Source organism: Aspergillus melleus, assembly GCF_016097325.1.
Source record: "Aspergillus melleus strain CBS 546.65 chromosome Unknown contig2, whole genome shotgun sequence".
NCBI lineage: Eukaryota > Fungi > Ascomycota > Eurotiomycetes > Eurotiales > Aspergillaceae > Aspergillus > Aspergillus melleus.
In genome coordinates this window covers 1,679,221-1,705,982 of record NW_025763371.1, presented here as the reverse complement: position 1 = coordinate 1,705,982, position 26,762 = coordinate 1,679,221, and the positions used below count along the sequence as shown (strand labels likewise).

General features: G+C 26.8%; 3 protein-coding genes across 3 annotated transcripts; 2 read left to right on the top strand and 1 right to left on the bottom strand.

Moving 5' to 3' along the window:
* Nucleotides 1-21,697: 21,697 nt before the first annotated feature.
* Nucleotides 21,698-22,493, top strand: LDX57_003410 (60S ribosomal protein eL18; the record flags this gene model as incomplete). Its single annotated transcript, XM_046085056.1, has 4 exons — nucleotides 21,698-21,701; nucleotides 21,818-21,922; nucleotides 21,995-22,362; nucleotides 22,416-22,493. The coding sequence occupies 4 exons, from the start codon at nucleotides 21,698-21,700 to the stop codon at nucleotides 22,491-22,493; spliced, it is 555 nt and encodes a 184-aa protein (XP_045941019.1).
* Nucleotides 22,494-22,722: 229 nt separating this feature from the next.
* Nucleotides 22,723-24,302, bottom strand: PRO2 (glutamate-5-semialdehyde dehydrogenase; the record flags this gene model as incomplete). Its single annotated transcript, XM_046085055.1, has 3 exons — nucleotides 22,723-23,624; nucleotides 23,676-23,837; nucleotides 23,891-24,302. 3 exons carry the CDS (start codon nucleotides 24,300-24,302, stop codon nucleotides 22,723-22,725), a joined length of 1,476 nt encoding a protein of 491 aa, XP_045941018.1.
* A 664-nt stretch (nucleotides 24,303-24,966) lies between these two features.
* LDX57_003408 (RNA-binding protein) lies at nucleotides 24,967-26,106 on the top strand (the record flags this gene model as incomplete). Its single annotated transcript, XM_046085054.1, has 5 exons — nucleotides 24,967-25,049; nucleotides 25,332-25,388; nucleotides 25,443-25,542; nucleotides 25,625-26,000; nucleotides 26,054-26,106. 5 exons carry the CDS (start codon nucleotides 24,967-24,969, stop codon nucleotides 26,104-26,106), a joined length of 669 nt encoding a protein of 222 aa, XP_045941017.1.
* Between the last annotated feature and the right edge of the window lie 656 nt (nucleotides 26,107-26,762).

Here is a 26,762-nt window from a genome sequence, read left to right as displayed (position 1 = left end):
AATGAATATATTCTTTTTCTTTTATTTTTTTTGCTCGCTTGCCTCGCTGCACAAAACGAATATATTTCTTATTTTTTATTTTTTTTTTCATTTGTTCATTTTGTTGTACAAAATAAATTTATTTTTTTTTATTTTTTTTCGTTCATTCGTTTCGTTACATAAAATAAATATATTCCTTTTTTTAATTTTTTTTTCATTCGTTCGTTTCACTATACAAAACAAATATATTTTTTTTTTATTTTTTTATTCGTTCGTTTGTTTCGTTACGCAAAACAAATATTTTTTTTTTCATTTGTTCATTTTATTGCACAAAATGAATATATTTTTTAATTTTTTTTCGTTTATTCGTCTTATTGTATAAAATAAATATATTTTTTTATTCTCGAAACGAACGATCGCGCAAAATTGATATTTTTATTGAATTTTTAATTGTTTATATTATATTTGCATTAAATTTCACATATTACATTTTTAAATAAGTTTCTTTTTAATTGAATTATTTTGAATAAAAAAATATAAATGAAAAAACAAAATTGAATTATCTTTATTAAATATGTTTTATTACAAAAAATAATAACACATTTTTATACAAAAAGATTTTATGTGAAAAAATTAATCAAATTATTTCTTTATTTAATTGTTAATATTAAAAATAGAATCTTATTTTGTTTTATCAAAAATAAAATATTAAATAAAATTTTTTTTATTTGAATGCGGACATTCTGAAAATATTCTAAATATCGGTCCAATTATATTTCTAAAAGATTTCACATTTAACGATTTTTATGCGGATTTATTAAATTTTGTAAATGTTATAAATTTTTAATTTTCGATTTTGAAAAACAATTATAATGAAAAAAGAAGTAAAAAAATATTTTATTTTTGTTTAATCGGAATGAAATATCGATTATGTGAACAAAAATCATTAATTTATTTAATTGAATTAATATTCTTTTTTATTAAAATTATTATTATTTTTCATTTCAATCTTAAAAATCAATTATCCGCGAAATCTCAAAGATTAATTAAATAAAAATAAGATTTTATAAATATTTTAATATAATATAACAAAAGATCTAAATCGAATTATAACAATAACATTTTGTGATTTGCATATTAAAATTTACGATATGATCGTTTTTCAAAAATTATAAATCAACAAAAAAAAATTTTTTGATTTATAATCATTTATTATTTTTTTAAAATCAAAATCCAATATAATCTCGTTTTTTTATTTATAAAATTTTTAAATATATTTAAAATCTATTTTTTTGTTTATAAAACTTTCAATTAATAATTATTTTATATTGCACAATATATTGCATTAATATATATATTTATGTTAAATCATTTTTTTATATATATAATATTTACAATTATCCAAAATTAAAAAGCAAAAACATTGATAAATTACAATAAATTTTTTAAACAATTGAATCAATCGATTTCACAATTAAACATTATATAATAATGAAAAACTTTAATTTTTATAATCAACAATAATTAAGATTTATCTATCTCTAATTGACGCGCAATCGCAAAAAAATTAACAAATTCAAAAAATTGTTAAAAAATATTTTTCTCGCGATTTCATTTTACAAGATTATATCATTCATTTTGCGCGTATTATTAAAAAAAATCAAACCTAAAACGGTCCAATTGATGCATATGGATTTTATTATTGATTTTTATTTCTATATATAAAATTTAAAAAAATAATTAATCAATATCAATATTAATATAATTTTAACAAAAAATTATAAAATAATTGCACATTATCAATTATTATAAATGAATAAAAAAAAACAACAATAATGCAAACAAATTTTAACATTTAATTTGCGCGGTCAAAAAAATAAAAATATGCAAATTTATATATTATTTTTGTGTGTAAAAATTATTATTTATTATGTTTTTAAAACAAAAACGAAAACGTTTATAATTTTTTTGTTTCATTTTTAATTAATTTTTTGATTTATAAAATTTCATTTATTTTTTTCCGCATCAGATTTTATATATTTTTAAACAAAAAATATAAATAACAATTAGATGATCAATTTTTGATTATGTTTTCAATTTTAACAAAATTCTAAATCGAATCTTTCAAATCTTGATTGAATATTGTAAAAAATTTATTTTGTTGATAATTAATTTTTTTATCAATGTTTTAATTTAAATCATTATTTATTTTATTTTCGCGAATCTCGCATTATTATATTATATAAATCTGACAAATTCAATTACAATATTTCGAAAATTTACTAATCGATAATGTTATTTAATATATTAAAAATTTAAAAAATGTTCTTGTCACACGATTCAATTATTTAATCGAAATGTATAAATTATTTTTATCGAATCATTTTGGTAATAAACAAAATAAAAAAACAAAAATAATATTTTATATTGTGATTGAAATTATTTAATTAATATGAAAATAAAACAAAATAATATTCATTTTTTATTTAAATATATTAAATGTTTTCAATAATATTTTTTATTTGTGTTTTTTTTTACAATTTATATAAATGTGACATTTCAAAAAAGATTATTAATTAAATTAATTCCTTTTTTTCGAATCGATATATTATATTAATTTTATTTAAATATATTAGTTTATAAATCCGGATTAATATCGATATTTCACAAAAATTTTCATTATTTTTAATTTTTTATATTTTTTATAATACAGATATAATAATGAATTAATATACCACAAACGATAATTATATCAGCAATATTATTATCATTGTTATTGAAAATTTTAAATTCAAAAATTATCACATTTTAAAATAAGAATTTTGGATCATTTTTTTCCAATTCAATATATATGTGTTAATTTTCGCTTTTAATAAATTTTAAATGATATATTATTATTGTTTTATTAAAGCTCTACGATATAAACAAAAATAATTAATTTAAGATTTTATTAGTTTTACAACCCGTCTAAAACATAGCATATATAAATATACAATTTTTATAAATGAATAATTAAATGATAATAATATAAATTTTGATTAAAATATTTGTTTTAATTTTTCAATTTTTTTTTCGATTTTCTAAATTGCAAAATTTTTTAAAATTCAAAAATCTTATTTTTTGAATTTAAATAATAAATAAATAATTTAAATCATTTATTTTATGTGCCTATTCGACATTCAATTGAACGAAAAATCTTTTTTTAATATATATATTAAATATATAAAAATCTATGTTTTCAAGGTTTTGCAAACGATCAACGCGTTAAAAAATTTCAATTAAAATATATTAATTAAAAAACAAAAACATATATATTTTATTTATATAATTTTTATATTAATATATACAATTTCAATTTAACACAATTTTTATATTTAAAAATAAATCAAAATGTTTGACAAACACTTCCGCATTTTGATAAAAATCTAATAATGTGCGGAAAAAATTATATTCGAAAATTTTAAATTAATAAAAATGAACATTTTTGATATAAAATTTTATTTTTTATTTTTATATCTGCAATTATATCAAATTTAATTATAAATATTAATTAAATTTAATTTTTTTCATATAATTAACCGCTTATCGAATGCAATATTTAAATCTATTATTTATTATTGTTATTAAACACGCGATAGTTATTTTCATGAAATAAACATAAATTAACATTTTAACAATATAAATATGTTTTTTTTATTTTATAATTTTTTAATAATCTTGTAATTATTTATTATGAAATCTACGTTATTGTTTTTTTAATTATATATAATTTTACACGAATAATTTTAAAATCAAAAAAATATTCGACAATAAATTTTATAATATATAAAAATTATAATAATCATATATAATTACAAAATTGTTTTTACAGCATATAAAAGTAAAACAAAAATACATGATTTTAATTATAAAATTTATAAAAAATATTTTTGTTTTTCGATTGATATAAAATCATCTTTTATTTTACAATCTTTTAAAAATTTATATTAATAATTAAAAAACTTTGCAATTTAATTTTTTTAAGTTTAAATTTTAAACAATATTTGATCCGAGAAATTATCAATTTATTAATTAAATAACACATTATATATAACGAAATTAAAAATATAATATTTTATTACATTTTGATTTATTTGTAAATGTTCGACAACGAAATGATAAATAAAATAACTAAATAAATTATTAATTGAAAAAAATGAAATTTTTTTAAATTATTTGTGACATATTTTTTTATATATAAATTTAATATTTTCGTTCGATAATGGAAATTTGGATTAAAAGTTATATAAAAAAAGTAAAAAAATAATCAATAATATATAATTCATAAAAATTTTTTATAACAATAATTTTCAAAATTTGATTTGCAAAATAAAATATTACAATAATATAACAATTGAACAATCGTATAAATAAATGTGTTATTTCATATGTATATAAATAAAATAAGATTTAATTATTTTTTAATTAAAATTAAATATTTTGACATTGAATTTTGTTTATATAATTATAAAAAAATGATAATTTATATTTTATTTTGTTGCATTTTATATGATATTTTATAATACAAATATTGGAGATCTGATTATACAATATATTTATAATATATATAAAATATTTTGATTAATTTTAAACATATTTTATGCACAATAATATTTTTTTAATTATAAATTAATTATTTTATTTATAAATTACAAAACACGGTCAAATGAAAAAAATTAAAAAAAAATAAAAAATTACAAAAAAATATAAAAACATATTATAAAAAAATGAAAAAAAATCTTGATATAAAAAAACAATAAAAAAATTTTGAATCGCAATAATTTAAAATAATAATTAAAAACAAATTATAAAAAAACACTTATTTTTAATTTTTTTTTGATTATTAGATTTCATATTTTTATATTCGTCTTTATAAAGATTTCTTATTTTTGTGAACGTGTTGGCGATGTGTTGTTTTTATATAATGTTGAATTACAAAAGTCATAATCGATTTGATTATGTGAATTAATGAGATAAAATTAATCAACAGAAGTTCAATGATTTTTTAAAAGATCTGTGGAAGATTCCGGTAACTGCATGAAGAATGGAGATTTCCGTCTTCTTGACCGCGAGATCTTGCATTCGAATTATAAAGTTCCGATATGATGATAATGAAGGATTTTATTGATTTCGGCACTGTATGGCATATAAAGAGACTTTTTTTTCATGTAAATAGATCATCATTAAAATAATCAATCTTCAATTTATAAAATTTTTGATTATTTTTATTGTTTCTAATATTTAATATTTCAACAAATTATGAATTCGGCAACGCTTTAGTGTGTTATTCAATTAATTTATCGACAAAAAACAAATATATCTGAAAGTTATATTTTTGATAAAATAAGATATTTTAGAAATTATAATTTTCATTATAAAATAAAAGACATTATCATCGATATGAGATTTTCAAAAAAATATTTAGAATCTTTATTGAAGAGTTTTGATTTCTTTTGTGCGTAAATTGTAATGTTTAATATAGAAGTTTAATATCACGAGATCTATTTAGTCGCTTTAAATGGAAGAAAGAGACTTGAGAAGTTTTTTTTTTGAAAAAAAAATTGCAACAGTCGAGAAATTCAAACAATTCGAAATGATACAATATTAATAAAATGAAAAGAATTTCAAAATCATCGGCGTCATTTTTAAAATGATTTTTGAAGAAATTGAATAAATGTATCAAAACTATATAAATGTGACAGAATTTATTGTTGTATTTAAAAAAAATACGATATTATTTTTGATGTGTAATTTTTTTAAGATTTTTGATAAGTTATTATCATTAAGTTTGACGATTGTAAAGATATAGCAGATTATTTTGAAAAATTGAAAATTGCATTTAAATAATTTGTAAAGAATTTAAGTATAGATTCGAAGTAAGATGATTTTATAAAGATTTAATTTGTATTTATAAAATTTGAAAAAGAATGAAATATTTTTTTAATTTTTTATTTTTATTTCAAATACAATTGCAATAAAATCATTTTCGAAGATCTCTCTGATGTCTTATTCGAGAAAAAATTTTGCATGAAATACAACAATGAAATTGCGAATTTTGTAAAAACATAGAAAGTAAAAGCGAATGAAAAAAAAACAAAAATTCAAAAAATTTAAAAGATTCAAAAAAAAAACTGTAGAAAAGTCAAAATCAAGATTCTTAATATTTTGATTGTTTTTATACAAAATGCAAGAAATATGATTATATAGTTAATTATTGCTGAATCAAGTATGTTGAAAAAAAATTAAAAGATTGAAAAAAAAATGAAAAAAAATTTTTTCAAATGTTTTGGAAATATCGTTTATATTGCTCAGTCAATTGATAAATCAATCGATTTTGATTTCGAAAAAATTTATTTTTTTCAACATGATAATTAAATTATCAATTTTGATTCAATTTGTCATTTCACTGGCGAAATAAATCATTTTATTTTTGAAATCGTAAAATAATTGTGTAAAACGATTTGCACTGCTATCGATTAGATTATTTATTCAATATTGTCAAATAATGTGAAAATGATTTTGAAACATTCAAATTGTGTGAAAAAGTTAATTTTTATTGATATTTTTTATTTGTTAAAAATAAAGATCAATTTTATTGAAATGATTAAATTAAATTAAAAAAATCTTAATGTCAATTTTTTGTTAAAAGAAGTTGTGATCACAAAAATAAAAAATGAAGTTATTGTGAGATATAAAAACATTTAAAATAACATTTATATTATAAGAATTGTCAAAAATGATACATTTCAAATTTCTGAAAATCTTGTTTTAAGTAATTGCAAATTGTTTGTTGACAATGATAAAAAAATAATTTAGAATACAATGTAAAAAATATCTTAAAATAATCACGAAATTATTATAGCATATTATCAATGTTATACGATTTATTATCACACGATTTTGAAAACAAAAAATATAAAAAAAAACAGATCAATTTATACATTTGACACAAACAATTTATGCATTTTTTTGTGATTAATGTTAGACATTTTTTATGAATAATTAAAAGATTCAATATTAAAAGCCTTTTTATATCTAAATACGCGTGTGATTTTTATTTGAAGATTGTAGCAACAATCTAAAATAGATAGAAAGTTATGATTTTTACAAAGATATAAAATGATTGTATTTTCGTTGATTTAAAAAATGATCATTTTAATATGTCGTTTGTTTTCAACAACAATGTGAAATATTGGTTTTTATTTTTTGATCAATATATTGAATATTGCATGATCATATTTTTTAAAACAAAAGATCAATGTTGTATGACAATTCAGATCTATGTTGATAAAATAAATCATATGAAATTTTTAATTATTTGCTTTTATAGCAATAATAATAAAGAATTTAACAATATTGATTTTCAAATATGAACAAGAAAGTGAAATATTTTATAAGAATTTGCTGCATTTTATGTTCACAGTTAAAACAATTCTATTGAAAGACTTTTAAGAATCATTTTCACAAAGATTTGTGTTATGTTAATTGATAGCGATTTGTTTCGAAAATTATAAAGATAATGAAAACAATGATTTTTTTTTGGAATATTTTGTTTGTTAAAGAAAAAGATTGATATTTTATCAAATTTGTAATTTTAAGAAATTGAATGTAAAAAGTTTTAAAATAATTGATTGCGAATGTGCGATAATTGTTTTATTTGAGATTTGTTTTAAAGAGAAGATCACGAAAATTAATTCATATGTATATATAATTAAATTAATTAATTACAATTTTCTTGAAAAGCAATATGTTGTGTGAAAAGCTTTAATAAATAAATTTAAATATGTTAAAGACGTCAGACTCAATGAAAGATTAAATTTTGAAATTTATGAATTTTTAAATAACAATTATAACAAATGAAAAAAATCTTTATTAATGCAAATGTTAGAACAAAATTTTCATAAAATCGTTTTAGATAGCGATTTTAAAAATAAATTTTTTAATGTATAATTGTTGAATCTAAAATCACTAATTTTATCAATTGTTTGATTAAAAATTTATCAAAATCGTTTTAGACGATAATTATTTATATATTTTTTATGGGCCATTCCTTCGTCAGCAAATATCGCGATAATCATAATAAAATGATCGAATTTTTTTTTATAAAAAAGTCATAATATTTCTTTATAAAAACAAATAAATAAAAATCATAAAATTGAAGATTGAAAATCTCATCAAATGCAAATTATAATTTTTTATTAATTTATCGAATGACTAAAAAACATTTTGTGGGCGTTAGATTTATAAATTTAAAATAAATGTTAACAATTGTATTTTGTGATTCAAAACAAGATAAATAACAAGAGATTTTATGCAACGATATAAAATCGATTTTAAAAAATATATTTTTTAATTGCATGTTCTGTCACTATTCATATTTTTTTTGTGATTATTGCTGTTTTCGATTATAATTGTTTTTAAGAAAATATAAAGTTTACATTTTTGCAAAGCAATTTCTTTAATAACAAAATTATTTATATGAAACAGTCAAAAAACTTTAAAAATGGTAACAAAAAGATTTGTCAATTTTTTTTATTTTTTTACAATTTGAAGCAATCTGCACAAATATGATTTTTCACATTTCGTGTCAAAATGATAGAAATAGATTTTTATTTTTTTTTTACAAATAAATATCTTTTTATCAATGATGTAAACACTTTTTTAATTTTGTATGTAAATGATTCATTGTTCAATGAATTTTGTGAAATCATTTAAAAAATATATGCAACAATTAATAATGCATTTGACAACATTCATTTTCAAAAAATTGTTTATTATCTTGAAATGAAAATAAAAAAAAAATCAGTTAAATTAAAAAATCAAATTAATTTAATTTGCATATGTGCAGCACGTGTTTGACAATTTTAATTATAACTTAAAAAAGATTTCATTTATTTTAATGTGTGAAAACGTTCATCTTTTTAAATTGACTTCAAAATAGTCTAATTTTACATTAATAAAATGTTATCAAAAATTATTAAAATTATTGATGTATATTACGCTTCAAATGTGTTCAGAAATATCATTTTTAATTAATTATTTTATGCGATTTGTGTTGAATTTTGATAAATCGTATATGAAAGAATTAATGCATTTATTGCGTTATTTTTATTTAACAATCGATAAAAACATCTTATTTTAAGAGTTTTTGAAAAACAAAAATGAAAAAGATAAAAAAATTTATAATTTCAAGTGTTTAAAGATCTTAAAAGATTATATAAATATTGATTTTGATAAAAATTTTAACACAAGACAATTTATTATTGATTTTGTTTTTATGTTCGATAGAAGGCTTATTTTGTAGATTTTAAAATTTCAAATGATCGTGAGCTTGTTCACGTGTGAAATTAAATATATAACAATTAATATAACAAACAAAAAATTTTTTAATTTGTTAAATTGTTTAAATTAATAAATTTTGAAAGAATTAAATCGATAATCATTTATATTGATTTTGAATCAACGATGAAATTTGTTAAGAATGTTCAAATATATATTTAAAATAAGTATATTGACATTTACATGCATTGGATTTATAACGTGATTCAGAATGATGATATTGAATTTTATTATTTTTTTAGAAAAAAAATGATCGTTAACACGTTCACAAAGTCGTTTTTGAAAATGAAATTTGATCAATATATCAAAGTTATGAATGTTAAATGATTTTTATTATATATAAATCTTTTGATAATTAACAGCGGTGTTTAAAATTCTGAATAATTGCATTTCGAAAAAATATGTGAAAGATTCTGATAATTGCATGAAAAATGGAGATTTCTATTTTTTTGATTGTGAGATTTTGTATTCGAGCTGTAAAGCTCTAATATAATAATAATGAAAGATTCTATTGATTTTGGCATTGTACGACATATAAAGAGGCTCTTCTTTTCATGTAGATAGATCATCATCAGAATAATCAATCTTCAATTCATGAAGTTCTTGATCACCTTTACTGCTTCTAGTACCCAGTATTCCAACAAGATCTCTTGTTGCCCGGTTTCATGTGAAATATATATACATATATATTCATGTGATCAATCATTATGATCAAATGACGTTCAATAATTCTACAAAACAGCGTATCATGCTGCCACTGCAAACTCCAACGTGGCCCTGTACGGGTGCCGAAATGGAGCCTAATGGAATGAATCAATCAATCAATCAATCAATCAATCAATCAGCAATTGCATATTTTTTTTATATAATGGTTCGATCCATTGATCGTTCAAAAAATTAAACAATTATTTTTTTAATTAATGAATATTTTTTTATATTGTATTTATATTTATTTTTACATTTAGATTATGATGTATCCAAGATTGTTTTGATATATTTGATATTTTTAATTAAAAGAATCAAATGTCCAAACAAAAATCTATTTTTTGCAAAATTTTTTTTTATAAATTTTACTTATCTTTATTTTTATATTCCAAAATGTTATCAAACGAACAAATACATAATAAATAGAAACATTTTATATATCAAAGTTTTTTTATTCAATTTATAATCAAAAATTTTTTTTTATATTGATGACAATCAATGTCATTTATTTGATCGATTTTCAAAATAAATTAATGAATTAAAATGATTTTTCCGAGATTTAAAAACATTTAATTAAATTTTGAGATTTTGTTGGAACGATCATAAAATCTAATATAATTTAGATATTGTGGATCATGATTGTTCGTTCATTCAAAAAAATAAATAAAAAATAACAAAAAAAAGATTTTAAATTGAGAAAATTGATCACATATAAAAATAAAGATTTTTATTAATATATGATTTTCATTCAGAATCTCGAACATTATTTCCGAAATAAGATTTGTATACTTTGAAATGAAAAAATCAAAATTTTATATGTAAAAATGTATTTTGAAAAAAACGTATAAAATACATAATGTTTATTATATTTATTATATTTATTGAACATTTTAAATGTCATTCTTAAAAATTTTAAAATTTTTTAATTCAATTACATAAAGAAAACAATCAAAATCAATTCATTATTAACAGATTTATGAATTTTTGACGATTCGAACAAATAAAACGAATAATGTTTAATTAAATAATATTATTTATTGTTTTAATTAATAAAAATAGCAATTAATTTTATATCAATTATTATTTTGAAATATTGAAATCAAATTTATAACAATAAATCAAATGAATTTTCGAGTTTGTAACAAACAAATATTTTAAAAATTTTATAAAAACGAAAACTTTCGTGAATCGTTACAAACGATTTATAATAAACAAAAAGATTTTATGTTCACATTCACGGATTTGTGAATTGCAAAATTTATAAAATAAATGTTGTTTAAATTTTAAATAATAATTTTAACGAAATTTATTTTTGTAATTTTTTAAAAACAAATTATTAACAAAACAAAATAAATTTGATTAATCAAAACAATTATTGAAAAGATTTTGAATTCAAATAAAATAATAATGTTTGAAAAATGAAAAACACTATTTTACATATGAAAAAATGGGATATTTAAAAAACAACCATTTTTAAAAAGATCAAAAACGGATTTTTTATGTAATAAAAATCACGAATATACAACGAACGTCAAATAAAAAAAATGATTTTAAATAATAAAAAAGCACATTTTCAAATTTATATACAATTTAATTTAACATTATTTCGCAATATTTATCGATTACAACAAAAATGTAATTGTAAAAAATTCATAATTGAATATTTATAAATATATTATTAAATATGAAAACAAACAATGATTTTATATTATTGCAATTCTTGAAAAAATTAAATTACAATTTCACAAAAAACAAAATGTTGTTATTAATCTGTTTTATTGATAATTAAATAATGTTATAATATAAATTATTCGAATGAAATTAAAAAATAATTGATTCAAATAATAAAATACATAATTATAATATGTGTTTTCACATTAATATTGTTGATTTTAATATGATATTTGATTGTAATTGATTAAAATTAATAAATCCGGATCTTTATATAATTTCGGGCATGTGATAATATCGTGATGAATAAATTGCTATATAAATTGTGAATTAACAATAATTTGTAAAAAAATAAATAATGAAAAAACAAACATAATAATTGTTATTTTTGCAATAAAAAAAGATTCGATTTTTTTTATATGATACTCGCAATATGCAAAAACTTTTTCAAAAAAAGAAACAAAATCTATGTTTACAAATAAAACAATGTATTTCATCACACTAAAATTTAACAAAGAATTGTTATATAAATCATTGTACAATATATTTTCGGCAAAATTGAAATTTTTTTAAAAAATATTTAAACAAAATAATCAAAAAAAATTAAATTTAATTTTATTCAAAATCAGCGGCAACATCGATATTGTATATAAAAAAATTAAATAAAAATTTATATTTTTATATAAATTATTAAAAATTTAATATTATTATAATAAAAAATCGATATTTTTTCTCACAAATCAATAAAATTATAAATCGATTAAAAAATGTTAAATTTTTCATTAAATTTAATTTGAAAAATGCGTATTACCGTATTTACATTTAAAAAAACAAATAAAAAAATTGTTTTTCAAACATATTACAATCAATATAAATATATTATAATGTTGTTTGAGTTTTGCAACGCGTCATTAATGTTTTAAATATATATTAATGAAATTTTACAAAACATCTTTGACAATTATTGTGTTATTTATCTAAACGATATTTTTATTTATTTATAAAATAAAAAAAAAACATATCAAACATGGCAATAAAATATTAATATATATATTTTATATAAAAAAGTGCATTTTTTGATTTCATTATAAAACAAAAAAAATTTATTCAGATTCAATATAATTAAAAATTATTGTCAATTGATTTATATTATATTTTGTACACAATATTTAAAAATTTTTAGAATTTACTAGATTTTTTAAACATTTTTTATTCATTAATACGTGAAGATTACGGTATTTTTCATAAATTTGTTAAAAAAAATAAAATGAATTTTTTAAAATGATTTCATAAACAAAAAAAATGTTTGAAAAATTACAAAAGATTTTTATGAAATTTTTTGTTTTAAATTATTATAATTTCAATAAATTAAATTTTTTTGATTATCGATACATCAAAATATGTAATTACAAATATTATTTTTTAATTTATAACAAAATTAAAATCCTTTTGATAAGAAATTATTTTTTCAAAAAATTGAAAAACATTAAATTAAAATAAAAAATGTATAATCAAAAATTGTTAATTATCGTAAAAAATTTTCAAATTTTTTATCACTATTTTACAAAGATTTTAAAATCAATTTAAATGTAGATTGATTACATGAATTTTCGATATTTTTTTATAATAAAAATTTTGAACGTTCGTCAAACTTATGGAATTATTGACAATTTATAATTTTATAATTAAATATAAACTAAATTATTAGAATCTTATTAATATATCATTAAAATAATAAGATTATTGTTTAAACTCAAAAAAAAATTGGAATATTTTCAACGTTTTAAAAAAAATTGTAATTCAGAAATTTCAAAAAATTACTTGTTAAAAAAATAAATAATTTAATACTTTTGATTTTGTAAAATAATATTTGATCAATTTTGAAAAACAAAATTTTTTAAATCACAATCAATTAATAAAAAGATTTTTCACGAAAAAGACTATTTGACAAAAAGATTTTTTATAAAATTTAAAAAAATGTATGAAATGAAAATTAAAATAATGTTTTGTAAACGAATTTGATTAATATATAAAAATATTAAAATGTCATTTTTAATTGAATGTTAAACAATTTTAAGAATATAATTATATATATTTAATATGAAAATGTTCATGCGAAACAAAAAGTTAATCTAATTTCTAATATATTTAATTAAATAAAAAATCTTGAAAAAGATTGGATCATCAATAAAAATAAATTTTTTTGATTCAAAAAAATTATGTATGTTTTCAAAAATGTTGCGATACAATAAAAAATATTCAAAACATTGTATAATGACTTTTTTGCGGGACATTTTGATAAAAATAAAATGTTAATTTTGATGCGATAACAATTTTATTAAAATTCGTTTAATTATAATGTAAATAAATATATTAAAATATATAAAATTTGTCAATTTATAAACATTTCATAACATTAAAAATATAAACAATTAAATTTTTTGTTCTTATTAAAAAATTTTGACAAATTATAATCATAAATTTTATTACAAATTTTTTATTATCATTTTGAAATGATTTCGCACAAAATGTGATTTTAATTGTGATAAATCGTTTTACGAAAACGACGTGATATATTTTAATATAAAAAACGATAAATGTTAAACAATTAAATAACATATTTATAAAAAAGATTATTTGCAAATTTGAAACATCAAAATATTTCATTAATGATTGAAAATCTTTTTTTATTAACAAATATTAAAAAAAATTTGTTGAATCTTTCAAATTAAATATAAAATAAATTTTATTTTTTATTTTTCAATCGACAATTAAATGAAACATTAAAATTAAATAATGAAAATATATTTACAATGTTATATCATTTATTAATAAACCGATTAAACAAATTGATAATTCGCATATAATAATTTTTTACAAATATTGTTAAAAACGATATCAAATCACACATTAATAAAATATGATTTTATTTTTTTATAATTTAAAAATTTTAAAAACAATATTAAACATAAATTCATTTAATAATGCCAAAAAAGAATTGATAATTTTCGAAAAAAATTAAAAAAATATTTACAATAAACAATAAATTTTCAAACATAATATTATAATTATTATTACAAATCAATTAAGTTCTACATTGATTAACAAATTTTTTTAAATAAAAAATTTTTAAAATATGACAATTTTTCAAAAAATTGAACAAAAAATTTAACAAATTGTTTGAAATAATCAAATAATAAAATAATAAATATATCAATTGCGCATGTTGATTTTTTTGAAAATGAATATATTTAATATTTTATATTTTTTTTAAAATTGTAAATTAATAAAATGATATAAAAAAATTAACAATATATAAAATCATTGAAATCAATAATTATAAAAAATAAAAAATAAAAAGAATTTTTAATTATAAAACGCATTACAAAAGATTATATTATTTAATCAAATAATTGAAATATTTGGAATACAAAAATTTATAAAAATTAAAATTAAATTTTGCGAATGTTTTAAAATTTTTACAAAAATTTAAAAACACAAAAAATTGTCATTTTATAATAAAGATTTAACAAAATTAAAAATATTATAAATAATATTTTTTTTACAAGATTTTTTATCACAACTGATAAAAATTATAAATTAATTTTAAAACAATAATGTATTTTTTTTCATTGCTCACAAAATTAAAATTTTAATAACATATTTAAAATTACAAATATATTAATGATTGAAATAAAAATCAGATTGAAATTTTTTTTCAAATTAAAATATAAAGATAAACAAATATAAACATATTTTTATTTTTTTTTGACAAAAACACAAAATTTAATTTCAAATGTTTTAAATTGATTAAACGAAACATATTACAATTTTACAATTTAATTATTTAAACTTTTTTTTGCAATCGACAAATGACGTTTTTATAATTTAATATTTAAAATAACATTTCATTTTTTCATTAAAAATAACAAAAAAACAAAATATTTGTTTTTTTTTGCAACGTATGCAAACAATAAAATTATATTTATGCATGCACAAAATTTCAGATTTTTTTAAAATATTTTTAAACATTTACAATATTATTTTAAATTTTGCGAAAACAATTCAAAATCAAATAAAAAAAACGGCATTGCAAAAAATTTAAAATTTTTTATAAAAAAAACAATTTTTCAAATAAAAAAACATTTAAATCTTTTATTAAATTAAATTTGCATTTTTTAACATTATTCTAATTTACAATTCTTCCAAACATTTTGAACAAAATTGAAAATTTTGTACTTTAGCAATAAAAAGATTATATTAAAATGATTTTAATTTTTGTCAAAAAGATTAAAAAAAATTTATATTTTATTTAAAAATAAAAATGCAAATAAATGTTTCATCGAATATTTTTTTTTATTCACGAAACATTATTAACATTTTTTTTAACAAACAAAAAAATGATTTATTATAATTTATTAGATAAATATTAAAATCGTTTTTATAACATTTAATAAAATTGTTAATAATATATTAAAAAAATTCTAAAATAAAAAAATATATAATTTCAAATTTGAATTAAAAGTAAAAAATAACAATAATTTATTTTTAAAAAAAATTTTATTGTTATCGTTTTTTTGATTTTTTAATTAATATTAATACAATTTTCAAAAAATGTTAAAATATTAAAAAAATTTTCAAAAAAATTCGATTGCCGCGTTATTCGAAAAAAAATGAAAAATTTTATATTCAGTATGTTTTTTTAAATAATTAATATTAATTATACAAAATCTTTTTATATTAAAAATTCATAATTATAATAATTATCGACATATTCATTTTAAAATGTATTGATTTATATTGAATGAAAATTATTTTTTTAAATAAAAAATAACGAATAAAATGATTTGAAAATGATTAAGTCAAATTAAATTAATATAATATATTTACATGCAATTTAAACCATTATTTACAATTAAAATGATTCAATTTTGATTTTTTTTAATGAAAACAAAACAATATAAATAATATAAAATAAAATAAAATTTATATTATTATTGGTTTATTTACATTTATTATTATTGAACAATGTAAAAATCTTGATTTTTTTGTTATATTTTAATTTTTTTAAAATTGCATTTTACAATCATTTCAAAAAGTTTTTGAAATTTTACAAAATATATGATAATTAGAATTAATCAAAATTTGTAATTAAAAAAATTAATAAAATATTTTATATTTATATCAAAATATTAAAACGAATATAATTATTTGAGGAATAATTAAAAATAATCGTTTTATTAAAAAAACGAATTTGTTATCAAAGATTTTTGAGATGATAATATCAAAATTTTTGAAACTTTTATGATTTAATCAATTGATAATAATATAATTAAGTAATTCAAATAATAAAATTGACAATTATATATCTTTTTATATGATGATTTAATTAATTATTTATTTTTCAATTAATAAACATTTCTTTTTTATTATATCTGTATTTGTTTTTACATCTAAATCATGATATATTTAAGATCATTCCAATGTACCTGGTACCTTTAATTAAGGGAATCAAGTGCCCGAACAAGAATCCACCCTTTGCAGGGCTTCCCCTTACATAAATTTGATTATTTTAAAATGATCGAGAATTAAAATAAAACATATATATTACAACTGTTAAAATCTTAAGATTATCTGTAAAGACCACTTTCGCAATCCATTTTGTATTCTATCAAATGGCAACATGACGATGACCGGTAAGCGGCTTGCAACAAAAACAAATAATTAATAAAATTAAAAAAATTGTCAAATCAATTGTTATAAAATGAACAATTTCTAAAAAAACTATACAGATCTTAACTGCAACAAAGAAAACAACAGGAATCATCTGTGTAACACACTGTTCCGCCTCAGCGAGCTTCATGGAAGGCGGATGTAACAGAATTAAATAATAATAAAAAATTGTATAATAATTTATAAAAAAGCTTAATAAAAGACAAATTTATTTATATTTTATAATTAAACAATTTTCCTATAAAAAAAGTCTGTCTAATAGAGAATTCTAAAATCTTTATATATTATTATTAATAAGACTCGACTAAATATAAAAATCTCTTATCTTTTATTTAAAATTATTCTTAAAGAATGTTGGAGTCTTTTTTTTAGAATTATTAAAACAATTTCTTGTTTAATTAGAACCTTCTCCGAGACTCTTTTAGGCAAGCGGTCAGTCATGTCACGTGCCGGGTCGTGACAACACTTAGACTGTCACACTAACGTAATCGGACAGCGAACCGCCGCGACACCGAACCGCCGTTTCTCACTATAACTACCACTATAAAAATTGGAATTTTACAACAGATATAGATATTGATGAAAAATAAGGATACAATAGTAAGTTATACCATATTAAATCACTCTATTAAGACTTTATAGAAAATTACAATCTTAATAGTCTCTTTTTACTCTCATTACAATATAAAATACTTCTATATTTAAGTATAGGAACTATCGCATTCGGGGATTAAATATTGTAATATAAGATTTACTATCTGTAAATCTAAGTAACCTTTGGATTATTTTATCTATTTTGACGTAAAATATCTTCAGTTTATATAGTTAAAATAGCCTTTGGAAGGAAATCTTCTATTTTATATAAATGATAGAGTTCCAATTTTTATAGTGGTAGTTATAGTGAGAAACGGCGGTTCGATGTCGCGGCGGTTCGCTGTCCGATTACGTTACTCTGCTGACATGTGTGCTTAGTCAACTCCTACGGCCACAGCCAAACACCCTGAGTATTCTATCAACAACTTACAAAATACAACCTGCTATTGAACTTTTGGTGCATTTCCCTCTTAACAGGATAGTGCCTAATCATATTTAAACACACAATCACAAAACCATCCCACTGTTGAATTAATGATTAGTGCACCCACTCCATGATTCCAAAGGAGTCACTTCCTTTCCCCTTTCTTTTCCCATTCTTTTAGGCCCCTAAATCATAGAGTTCTCCGAGTCCACCGCCCTCACCACAAAAGCAACTGGTTCACACCTTTACCAACGGTCCTGCATTCATTGAAACAGAAGAAAATTCATTGACAAATGCAATACTAGTCTTTGAACCACCCTCCCCCCAAATCCACTTGTTTCACTCTTGTTTCCCTCGACATTCTATTAACACCCAACAAGAGGGGGAAAATGAGCCTAGAACGCCAGAAGGCCACCTCAGCAGATGAGACGAAAACTTCAGAGAACGACAAGCTTCCTCCTCGCTCCCAATTTCCCTCTTCGCCCGGTCCCATGAAGGTAGGAAAGCCGTCCCTCTAGACATATAGCCGATCCTCATCGAGCTTAGGGAAGAGGCCCCGATAGTACGACGCCATTTCTCGTTGATCTCAAATGCAGGATATCCGAACCGGTGGTCGCGGCGTTTATTGCCGGAGGTGTCGCCGGTGCGGTGTCCAGGACAATCGTGTCACCTCTCGAACGTCTAAAAATTCTACTCCAAATTCAGTCAGTCGGTAGAGAAGAGTACAGGCTGTCTATATGGAAAGCCCTTGTAAAGATAGGCAAGGAGGAGGGGTGGAAAGGATACATGCGAGGGAACGGCACGAATTGCATCCGCATCATTCCCTATTCTGCTGTCCAGTTCGGAAGCTATAACTTCTATAAGCGAGTATGTGTATCGGAGTCCCATTCAGAAACCAGTCAATAGCGCTGGGTTCGTATGCCCTCGGACTGATAGCCGTGGTTGTCACTGCGAAGGCTAATATCTCCAGTTTGCGGAGCCTAGTCCGGATGCTGACTTGTCTCCCATGAGACGCCTCATCTGTGGAGGAGCTGCTGGTATAACATCAGTAACTGTCACGTACCCACTGGATATCGTTCGAACGAGGCTTTCCATTCAATCTGCTTCGTTTGTCGCGCTTGGCCACCGGGACACCAGTGACAAGCTTCCCGGCATGTTTCGGACCATGCTTTTGATATACAGGAACGAAGGAGGCATTGTTGCCTTATATCGCGGTATAACCCCGACAGTTGCTGGTGTTGCGCCATATGTACGTCCTTCTCCCATATCGTCTATCGTTGACTAAACAAGAGCAGGTCGGCTTAAATTTCATGACGTATGAATCCATCCGTTCATTTTTGACGCCTGAAGGCGAGAAAACCCCTAGTTCCATGCGTAAATTGCTTGCTGGTGCCATCTCAGGGGCGGTCGCTCAAACATGCACATATCCCTTGTAAGAGTAATCCTCATGCTACCAATAGTGTTACTGCGCATCGCATTGACAAGAATTTAGTGATGTTCTCCGACGGCGTTTCCAGATAAACACAATGTCTGGACTTGGCTACAAATACAAGTCCATCTGGGACGCAGTAAGAGTCATAGTAGCCGAGGAAGGACCCCGCGGGCTCTTTAAAGGAATTGTGCCCAATCTCCTGAAAGTGGCCCCCAGCATGGCTAGTAGTTGGCTAAGCTTTGAGTTGACGCGCGACTTCCTTGTGTCCCTCGATGAACGTTAGTGTTGAAGATCCGGACTTTTGTATATCTTTTGCATGTACTATCAGACCTGAAGGTAGTGTTGAAAATCCCAGCCTCATATAAGGTGTCATAACCAGGAATCACCGTTTTAGTAATCTGCATGGGCATTATAAAACAACAGTATTGAGATAACGCGTTGCTTTCTTGTATCACAGCCGGGCAACTACGGCGTGGGACACAGATAGTGCAGAAAGGAATAATATTAATGTGCCATTTCTATGGTTTGATGATTGCCTATTGAATGTTGGTATTGGAGCAAATGGAAGGCTGTAGGTATTCCCGTTCACGAAGACAAGACAACTAGAGAGGCTAGGCCCTTTTTACTGCTGAGATCATAAGGCTTTGAGAGACCCATGCTCAAGGTACAATTGAGTGCTTACCCAGTAGCTTCCTGGCCAGAAGGCTTCAGATCAGGAAGCCTAGGTGGGTCACGGATTACACGGTAGGGCTTTAAATCGTGGAGACAGCGGCAAAGTTCAAGGCTGCAGATGAACTGACCCCGCCTGAAAGCTGATCTGATCTGACTTGCGCAGTTTTTAATATAGTACGGGGTAACTGCTCCGTACGCTAGACTACGTGTCAGAACTCAGAACACTCGAAGAACCTCCTAGGATTGTCAGGCCTCACGGGTATTTCCGGTCTAACGGCGGAGATTAATTGGTTAGGACATCTAAATTAGGACATGACCATTTATTCATCCCTGGCCCGGTAAATCCTGATCGTGTCCTTTTTGTCCCCAAAGGGAAAAGGTAAAAATGGGGAGAAAGACCTGAGTGGGTGATACTAAATACAGCCGGCACTCTGTACTTGGCACTTGTTATCCTCCACGAAGCATGGAATAGTACCTACTGGGTACGGAGTACGCTTGAAGCCTCGAACAGTGTTGGCACAAAAGATTCGTAAAAAGTGGACCGGTGGAACCAGGATGGAAGTAGAGTTCTGCCGGATTGTATACGGAGTACGCAGTATTAATACTACTTACCTTTATTTTGCTCGATTGCAAACCCTACCAGACATGGTCCTCCCGGTCATACTGTTTTCTGGGCCGTTTGAAATCTGTCTGACGGACCTGGACTCAGGATGGTTGGACTTACTGCATCTTTTGCGGGTGGTATGAGCTCCCCAAGGCATTGTGTGTACATTAGTTACCTAAAGTACCTAGTTACATAGGCTATGCTTGTAGCGGACGAATCCAATGGTATCAGTACCTATTCCGTGTACAGTAATTATGGTATGTAAGGTATCTGAAGGGTAATCGATGGAGGGCGGTGAACAGGCCTTTGCGCCCGAGACGTCCTGCCAGTATTACAAAGAATAATGGCAGTAATAAAGGAGTGGTTCCACATTCGTTTTAGGTTAGGGCTCAGCCCGCACACACCGTCCATCTGAAATTTGTAGACTGAAAACCTCACCAGCTTCACTTTGCATACGGGTGCGACAGCTAGCCAACTCCCAGGTGTCCCGTTAGATTCAGCAGCAATGGGTATGTTAACATCTAGCCTTTGTTATCATCCGAATCGGAATCTCAGTTTGATGTGAAAAGAGATTCGCGAGATGTTGAATTGCACGCACAGAATCTCTCTAACGCGCAACATATAGGTATCGACTTGGATCGCCACCATGTGCGCAGCACCCATCGCAAGGCGCCCAAGAGCGAGAACGTGTACTTGCAGGTTTTGGTGAAGCTTTACCGCTTCCTTGCCCGTATGAAATTGGCCCATTACTCTCCCGGTTACGGCAGTTGGATATTAGAACGAAGCTGATCGATAAAACTAGGCCGTACGGATGCGAACTTCAACAAGGTCGTGCTGCGTCGTCTCTTTATGTCGAAAATCAACCGGCCCCCAGTTTCGCTCTCCCGGATCGCTTCGAACGTAACCGACGCACACAAGGGCAAGACCGTTGTTGTTATCGGCACGGTCACTGATGATAACCGCCTTCTCAATGTCCCCAAGGTGTCTGTGGCTGCCCTGCGCTTCACTGCCACTGCCCGGGCCCGGATCGAGAAGGCTGGAGGCGAGACGTTGACTCTGGATCAGCTTGCCTTGCGGGCCCCTACTGGAGCGAACACATTGTTGCTGCGTGGCCCCAAGAACGCCCGGGAGGCCGTCAAGCACTTCGGCTTCGGTCCTCACAGCCACAAGGTAAATTATCCATTTCTTCGTTGGCGGTAACATGCTTGCTAATTTTCGCCAAGAAACCCTACGTGCGCAGCAAGGGACGGAAGTTCGAGAGAGCCCGTGGACGGAGAAGGTCCAAGGGTTTCAAGGTCTAAGGGTGTCTGTTATTTGCCTGCCTTGTACCAATGGCGAAATGCAATGTGATGGAAAGTTTTACGCGGAACACCTATAAAATCATGGCGCTTTGAATTGCAAGAACGGTTAGCTACTCATTTCCCGTAGCTGGTGAACCATTAACATCTGATACGACTGGGCTGCCAAGTTTAAACATATCTGGTGTCATGCAAGACGTAATGTAGTGCTATATCCTTTTTTGATAACTCGTTACAGCGGTATGTTCTTGTGTTTCCATATTCTGCCTCCACCTTCGGAATAGTCACAAGCTCGGTGACCGGCACCCCGCACAAGGTATTTATAGATAGTCAACCCATCTAATCCGACCGGGCCCCTAGAGTGAATTTTGTTCGTGCTGATCCCAACCTCGGTACCAAATCCATACCTCATACCATCGGCAAATCTGGAAGATGCATTCCAAAAAACCCCGGCACTGTCCACACTATGCATAAACGCTTGAGCAACATCCCTTGACTCTGTGACAATCACATCAGTATGTCCCGAAGAATGCGAGTTTATATGAGCTATGGCACTTTCAAGAGCAGAATCCTCGGGTGACGGGATGATTGTCCTAACTGCTAACACAAGATCCAAGAATTCAGTGTCATAATCCGCATCGACCGCACTCTGAAGTAACGACAAAGGGGGACTTTTCAGAGTTTTGAGCAATGCGTCTCGGCTTGGCGCGTCGCAGCGAAGTGACACCCCCTTAGCGAAGAGGGCCTCCGCAACAGAAGGAAAAATGCTCTCAAGGATATCTTGATGGACAAGCAGAGTTTCTAGAGAGTTGCACGCTGCAGGGTAATCGGTTTTCGAATCCACAACGACCCTCAGCGCAATGTCTTGTTCTGCATCGGAATGAAGATAGGCAGAGCACAGCCCGTCGGCGTGACCAAGTACAGCGATCTTTGTATTGTCCTTCACGAATCGAACTAGATCGTTGGAGCCTCGGGGGATCACAAGGTCAATAAGCGAGTCTTGTTCTAGCAAGGACGAAACAATGTCTCGAGTAGTAACGAGCTGTATGGATGACTGAGGAACATTGGTACCAGCGATAGTCTCCGAAATAACGTTTGAGATAGCAACAAACGATTCAGTTGATTCCTTGCCACCTTCAGCCGTATTAGATTCAAGCACTTGACCCTGGCAGATAGCACACCTACCTTTGAGAATTGCTGCATTTCCCGATTTAATGGCAAGGGCAGCTATGTTCGCAATAACCTCGGGTCGAGCCTCAAAGATTATAAGCAGAACCCCAATCGGGCAGCTCACTTTTTCAAGAATGAGGTCATCATCAAGAAGGGTTTTGAGTGTCACTTTCCCGACTTTTACCAGAGTCAGCTGCAGGCTAAGAAGATTTGATACGGGGCGTACGTACTGGGGTCCTCCAAGTCTCGTACACCCAAGATCCCGTTGAGCATATCGTCATACTTTCCGGGCTTGGATAGATCCAGTCTTCTGAGAACGCTTTGACTGAGGTCACCGTTTTCAGCGGCTTGAGTTGCCACCTCAAGATCTCTTGCATTTGCCTCAAGGATTTTGTTCTTGTTCTTTGATAGTGCATCGTGTAGCGCCGTTAGTGCATCTTTGCGATCAGCGTCTGCCAAGGTAGCGAGGCGACGAGCAGCTAGTGATGCAGTTTTCGCAATCTCATGTGCCGGGCAGTTGGTGAGCGACATTTCTGCGGACTCTGCGAAAATCCTGATAGGCAGTGTGCGTACACCTCCAGATACGGCCTGGAGGGACTTGGTGGGAGGGAATGAGGGGAGTTTATCATCATCACGTGACATGGTCCCGAAGAAGTATGCATTACAACACAAGTACTGCGCAGGTATCGTGTGGTACACGAGGGATTCATAAATATCACGGTGCAATACATATGAACGATATGCAGATGATTCAAACTAATAGCGCAATCGATACAGAATAGACACATGAAGTTATAATTTGGTGCTTTCCAATAAGCGAGCTGGAACACTGTGCTGCTACCTATGCACAGTGGTGATACCACCAGTACAACTCTGTGCAGATTACCCGGTTAAAGCGGAACATTACGGCAGAATCTGCCAAATTTTACCTGAGCTGTTTTCAACCCATCCTCTGTTGTACTACTCTATTCGGTGTATGTTGTATCTAATGTTGGTAACTGTAAATTCTCAAGTGGTCTAATTGGCGCTGTAAGAAAATCATTGTTATGGAGTGGTCAGCACGGGCTAAGAGGGCTGATGCGTGGATTTTACCACCAAAGGTTCGAGAAAGTTCGGTTATGGTATTTGCCGCTAGCTGTACCTCAGCTACCTCACTCACCTTACTTACTCCTTCCTCCTAATTCTTACTTACAACTCTCTCCTGGATTTGGCACCAACCACCTAATCTTGACATCAACGCCAGTCTTTGTGGCCAAAACATAACCTAACCACTCGGGGTCTATCTACGACAATCAAGAAGAACACGATGTCTCGCCCTGGCACTACCCTGTATGTCACCGGTTTTGGGCACGGAACTAGAGCTCGCGACCTTGCCTACGAATTCGAACGGTACGTGCCGCTCGTCGATTGCTACGCGCTACTATGACCCGACGATCCGTCTCCCTCCTCGCAATCTACACCTCGGTTGAATATCGCAAACATCGACGCCGGAGTCCTATCCATAGTGTTATCAGAATGACCTATTCGCTCCGCAGCTTATAACCTCATCCCTGAGCCTTCCCAACCCCAAGGACCAGTCTATTTATTGCGCGCCCATTTCATTATCTTACGTCGTTAAATTATTTGGCTTTTGTCTCCTTGTATGATATTTTCTTGCTAACAATGCCCTAGATATGGCCGTCTTGTTCGGTGTGATATCCCAGCGCCGCGTACCCCATCTAGCAGGCTGTGCGTTTGGAAACCCCCGTAGCTCACCAAGCCTTGATTCTAATATTTCTCAAGGTTCGCCTTCGTGGAGTACGAGAGCCGTCGTGACGCAGATGATGCTTACCATGAAATGCACAATAAACGAATTGGCCGCGATGACCTGCTGAAGATCGAAGTAAGTGCTGCTGCAATCTTTTGTGGGGACTGCTTTGCTTTCCAAGCCGAAGTCCAAGTACATACATTAATCTGGCACTCAGTGGGCTCGAACGCCTCCTTCCGCTTCTTGGCGATTTGACTCTGGCCGTGACCGCCGCCGTGACCGTACTCCTCCACGCCGTGGCCGCTCGCCGTCCCCTCGGCGTGCTCGTGGTGAATATTCCCCTCGACGAGACGATAGATACGACCGGGATTACGAGCGCCACGACCGCGAATACGACCGTCGCGACCGAGATTATGACCGCCGAGACCGCGACTATGACCGTCGTGATCGCGACCGTGAACGCTCCCGTGATCGTTCTCGCAGTCCTGATGAGAGGGACCGTGACATCAAGGATGACCGTGAGCGCCGAGATGATGCTCGTGAGCGCCGGGATGATGAAAATGAAAATGTACCAAACGGAGATGATCGAAAGGGTGTGTTTATCCGACTATTCTTTACGACTGACTTTAGTCACTCATTATCGCAGTTCCTTTAGATCCCATGACTTCGGCTCACGATGAGCTTGATACTGCCGAGTAGGTTTAACTCAAGTTTATCAAGCTGGATTCGACTTTGTACGCCTTTACCATGCTTGTACGAGGGAAAGGGAGAGTAAGGTTGTGAGATGCAAAGTGTGAAAGGTCTATTCCTCTTGATGCCTATGCTGAGGCTACAAGTGCTAATAGCCCACGCGCAAGATTGTACGCCGGTATTTCATCGTTCCTGTTCTTTTGTTTAACCCTTTGTTCTTTTGTTCTTTTTTCCTTCATCTTTGCACCGGATCGGACTTTTCCTTTCCTTATTCCCTTCTTCTCTCCCGCACCCCCCTCTTAGAAAAGTTGCGTTTGTGATGGTTTTTAGAGGTTCGGACTTGGTTTCATTTGGACACTGGTATTCATCGTGGTCAGCAGCTCGAGCCATTACCGATCGAACATCGAGCGACCGTTTTCATCTCACGCCGCGTTTTGTCGTCCCTTTCCTCGTCCCGATTCCCAATCGTCCGTCGTCCGTCTAAAGCACAGTTTAATATAAGACGATTCCATTTCCCCGCTCTCCACACCCGGTGGTTGTGAGCTTAACAATGTCGTCTCGGGTCGGACCAAATCCATATAAAGCTCAGCGTAGTGTACAAGGACTTCCTAAAACTGTATTATTGGACCTCGTAGGTGACAGTCAATTTACACATTTTTAAAGAA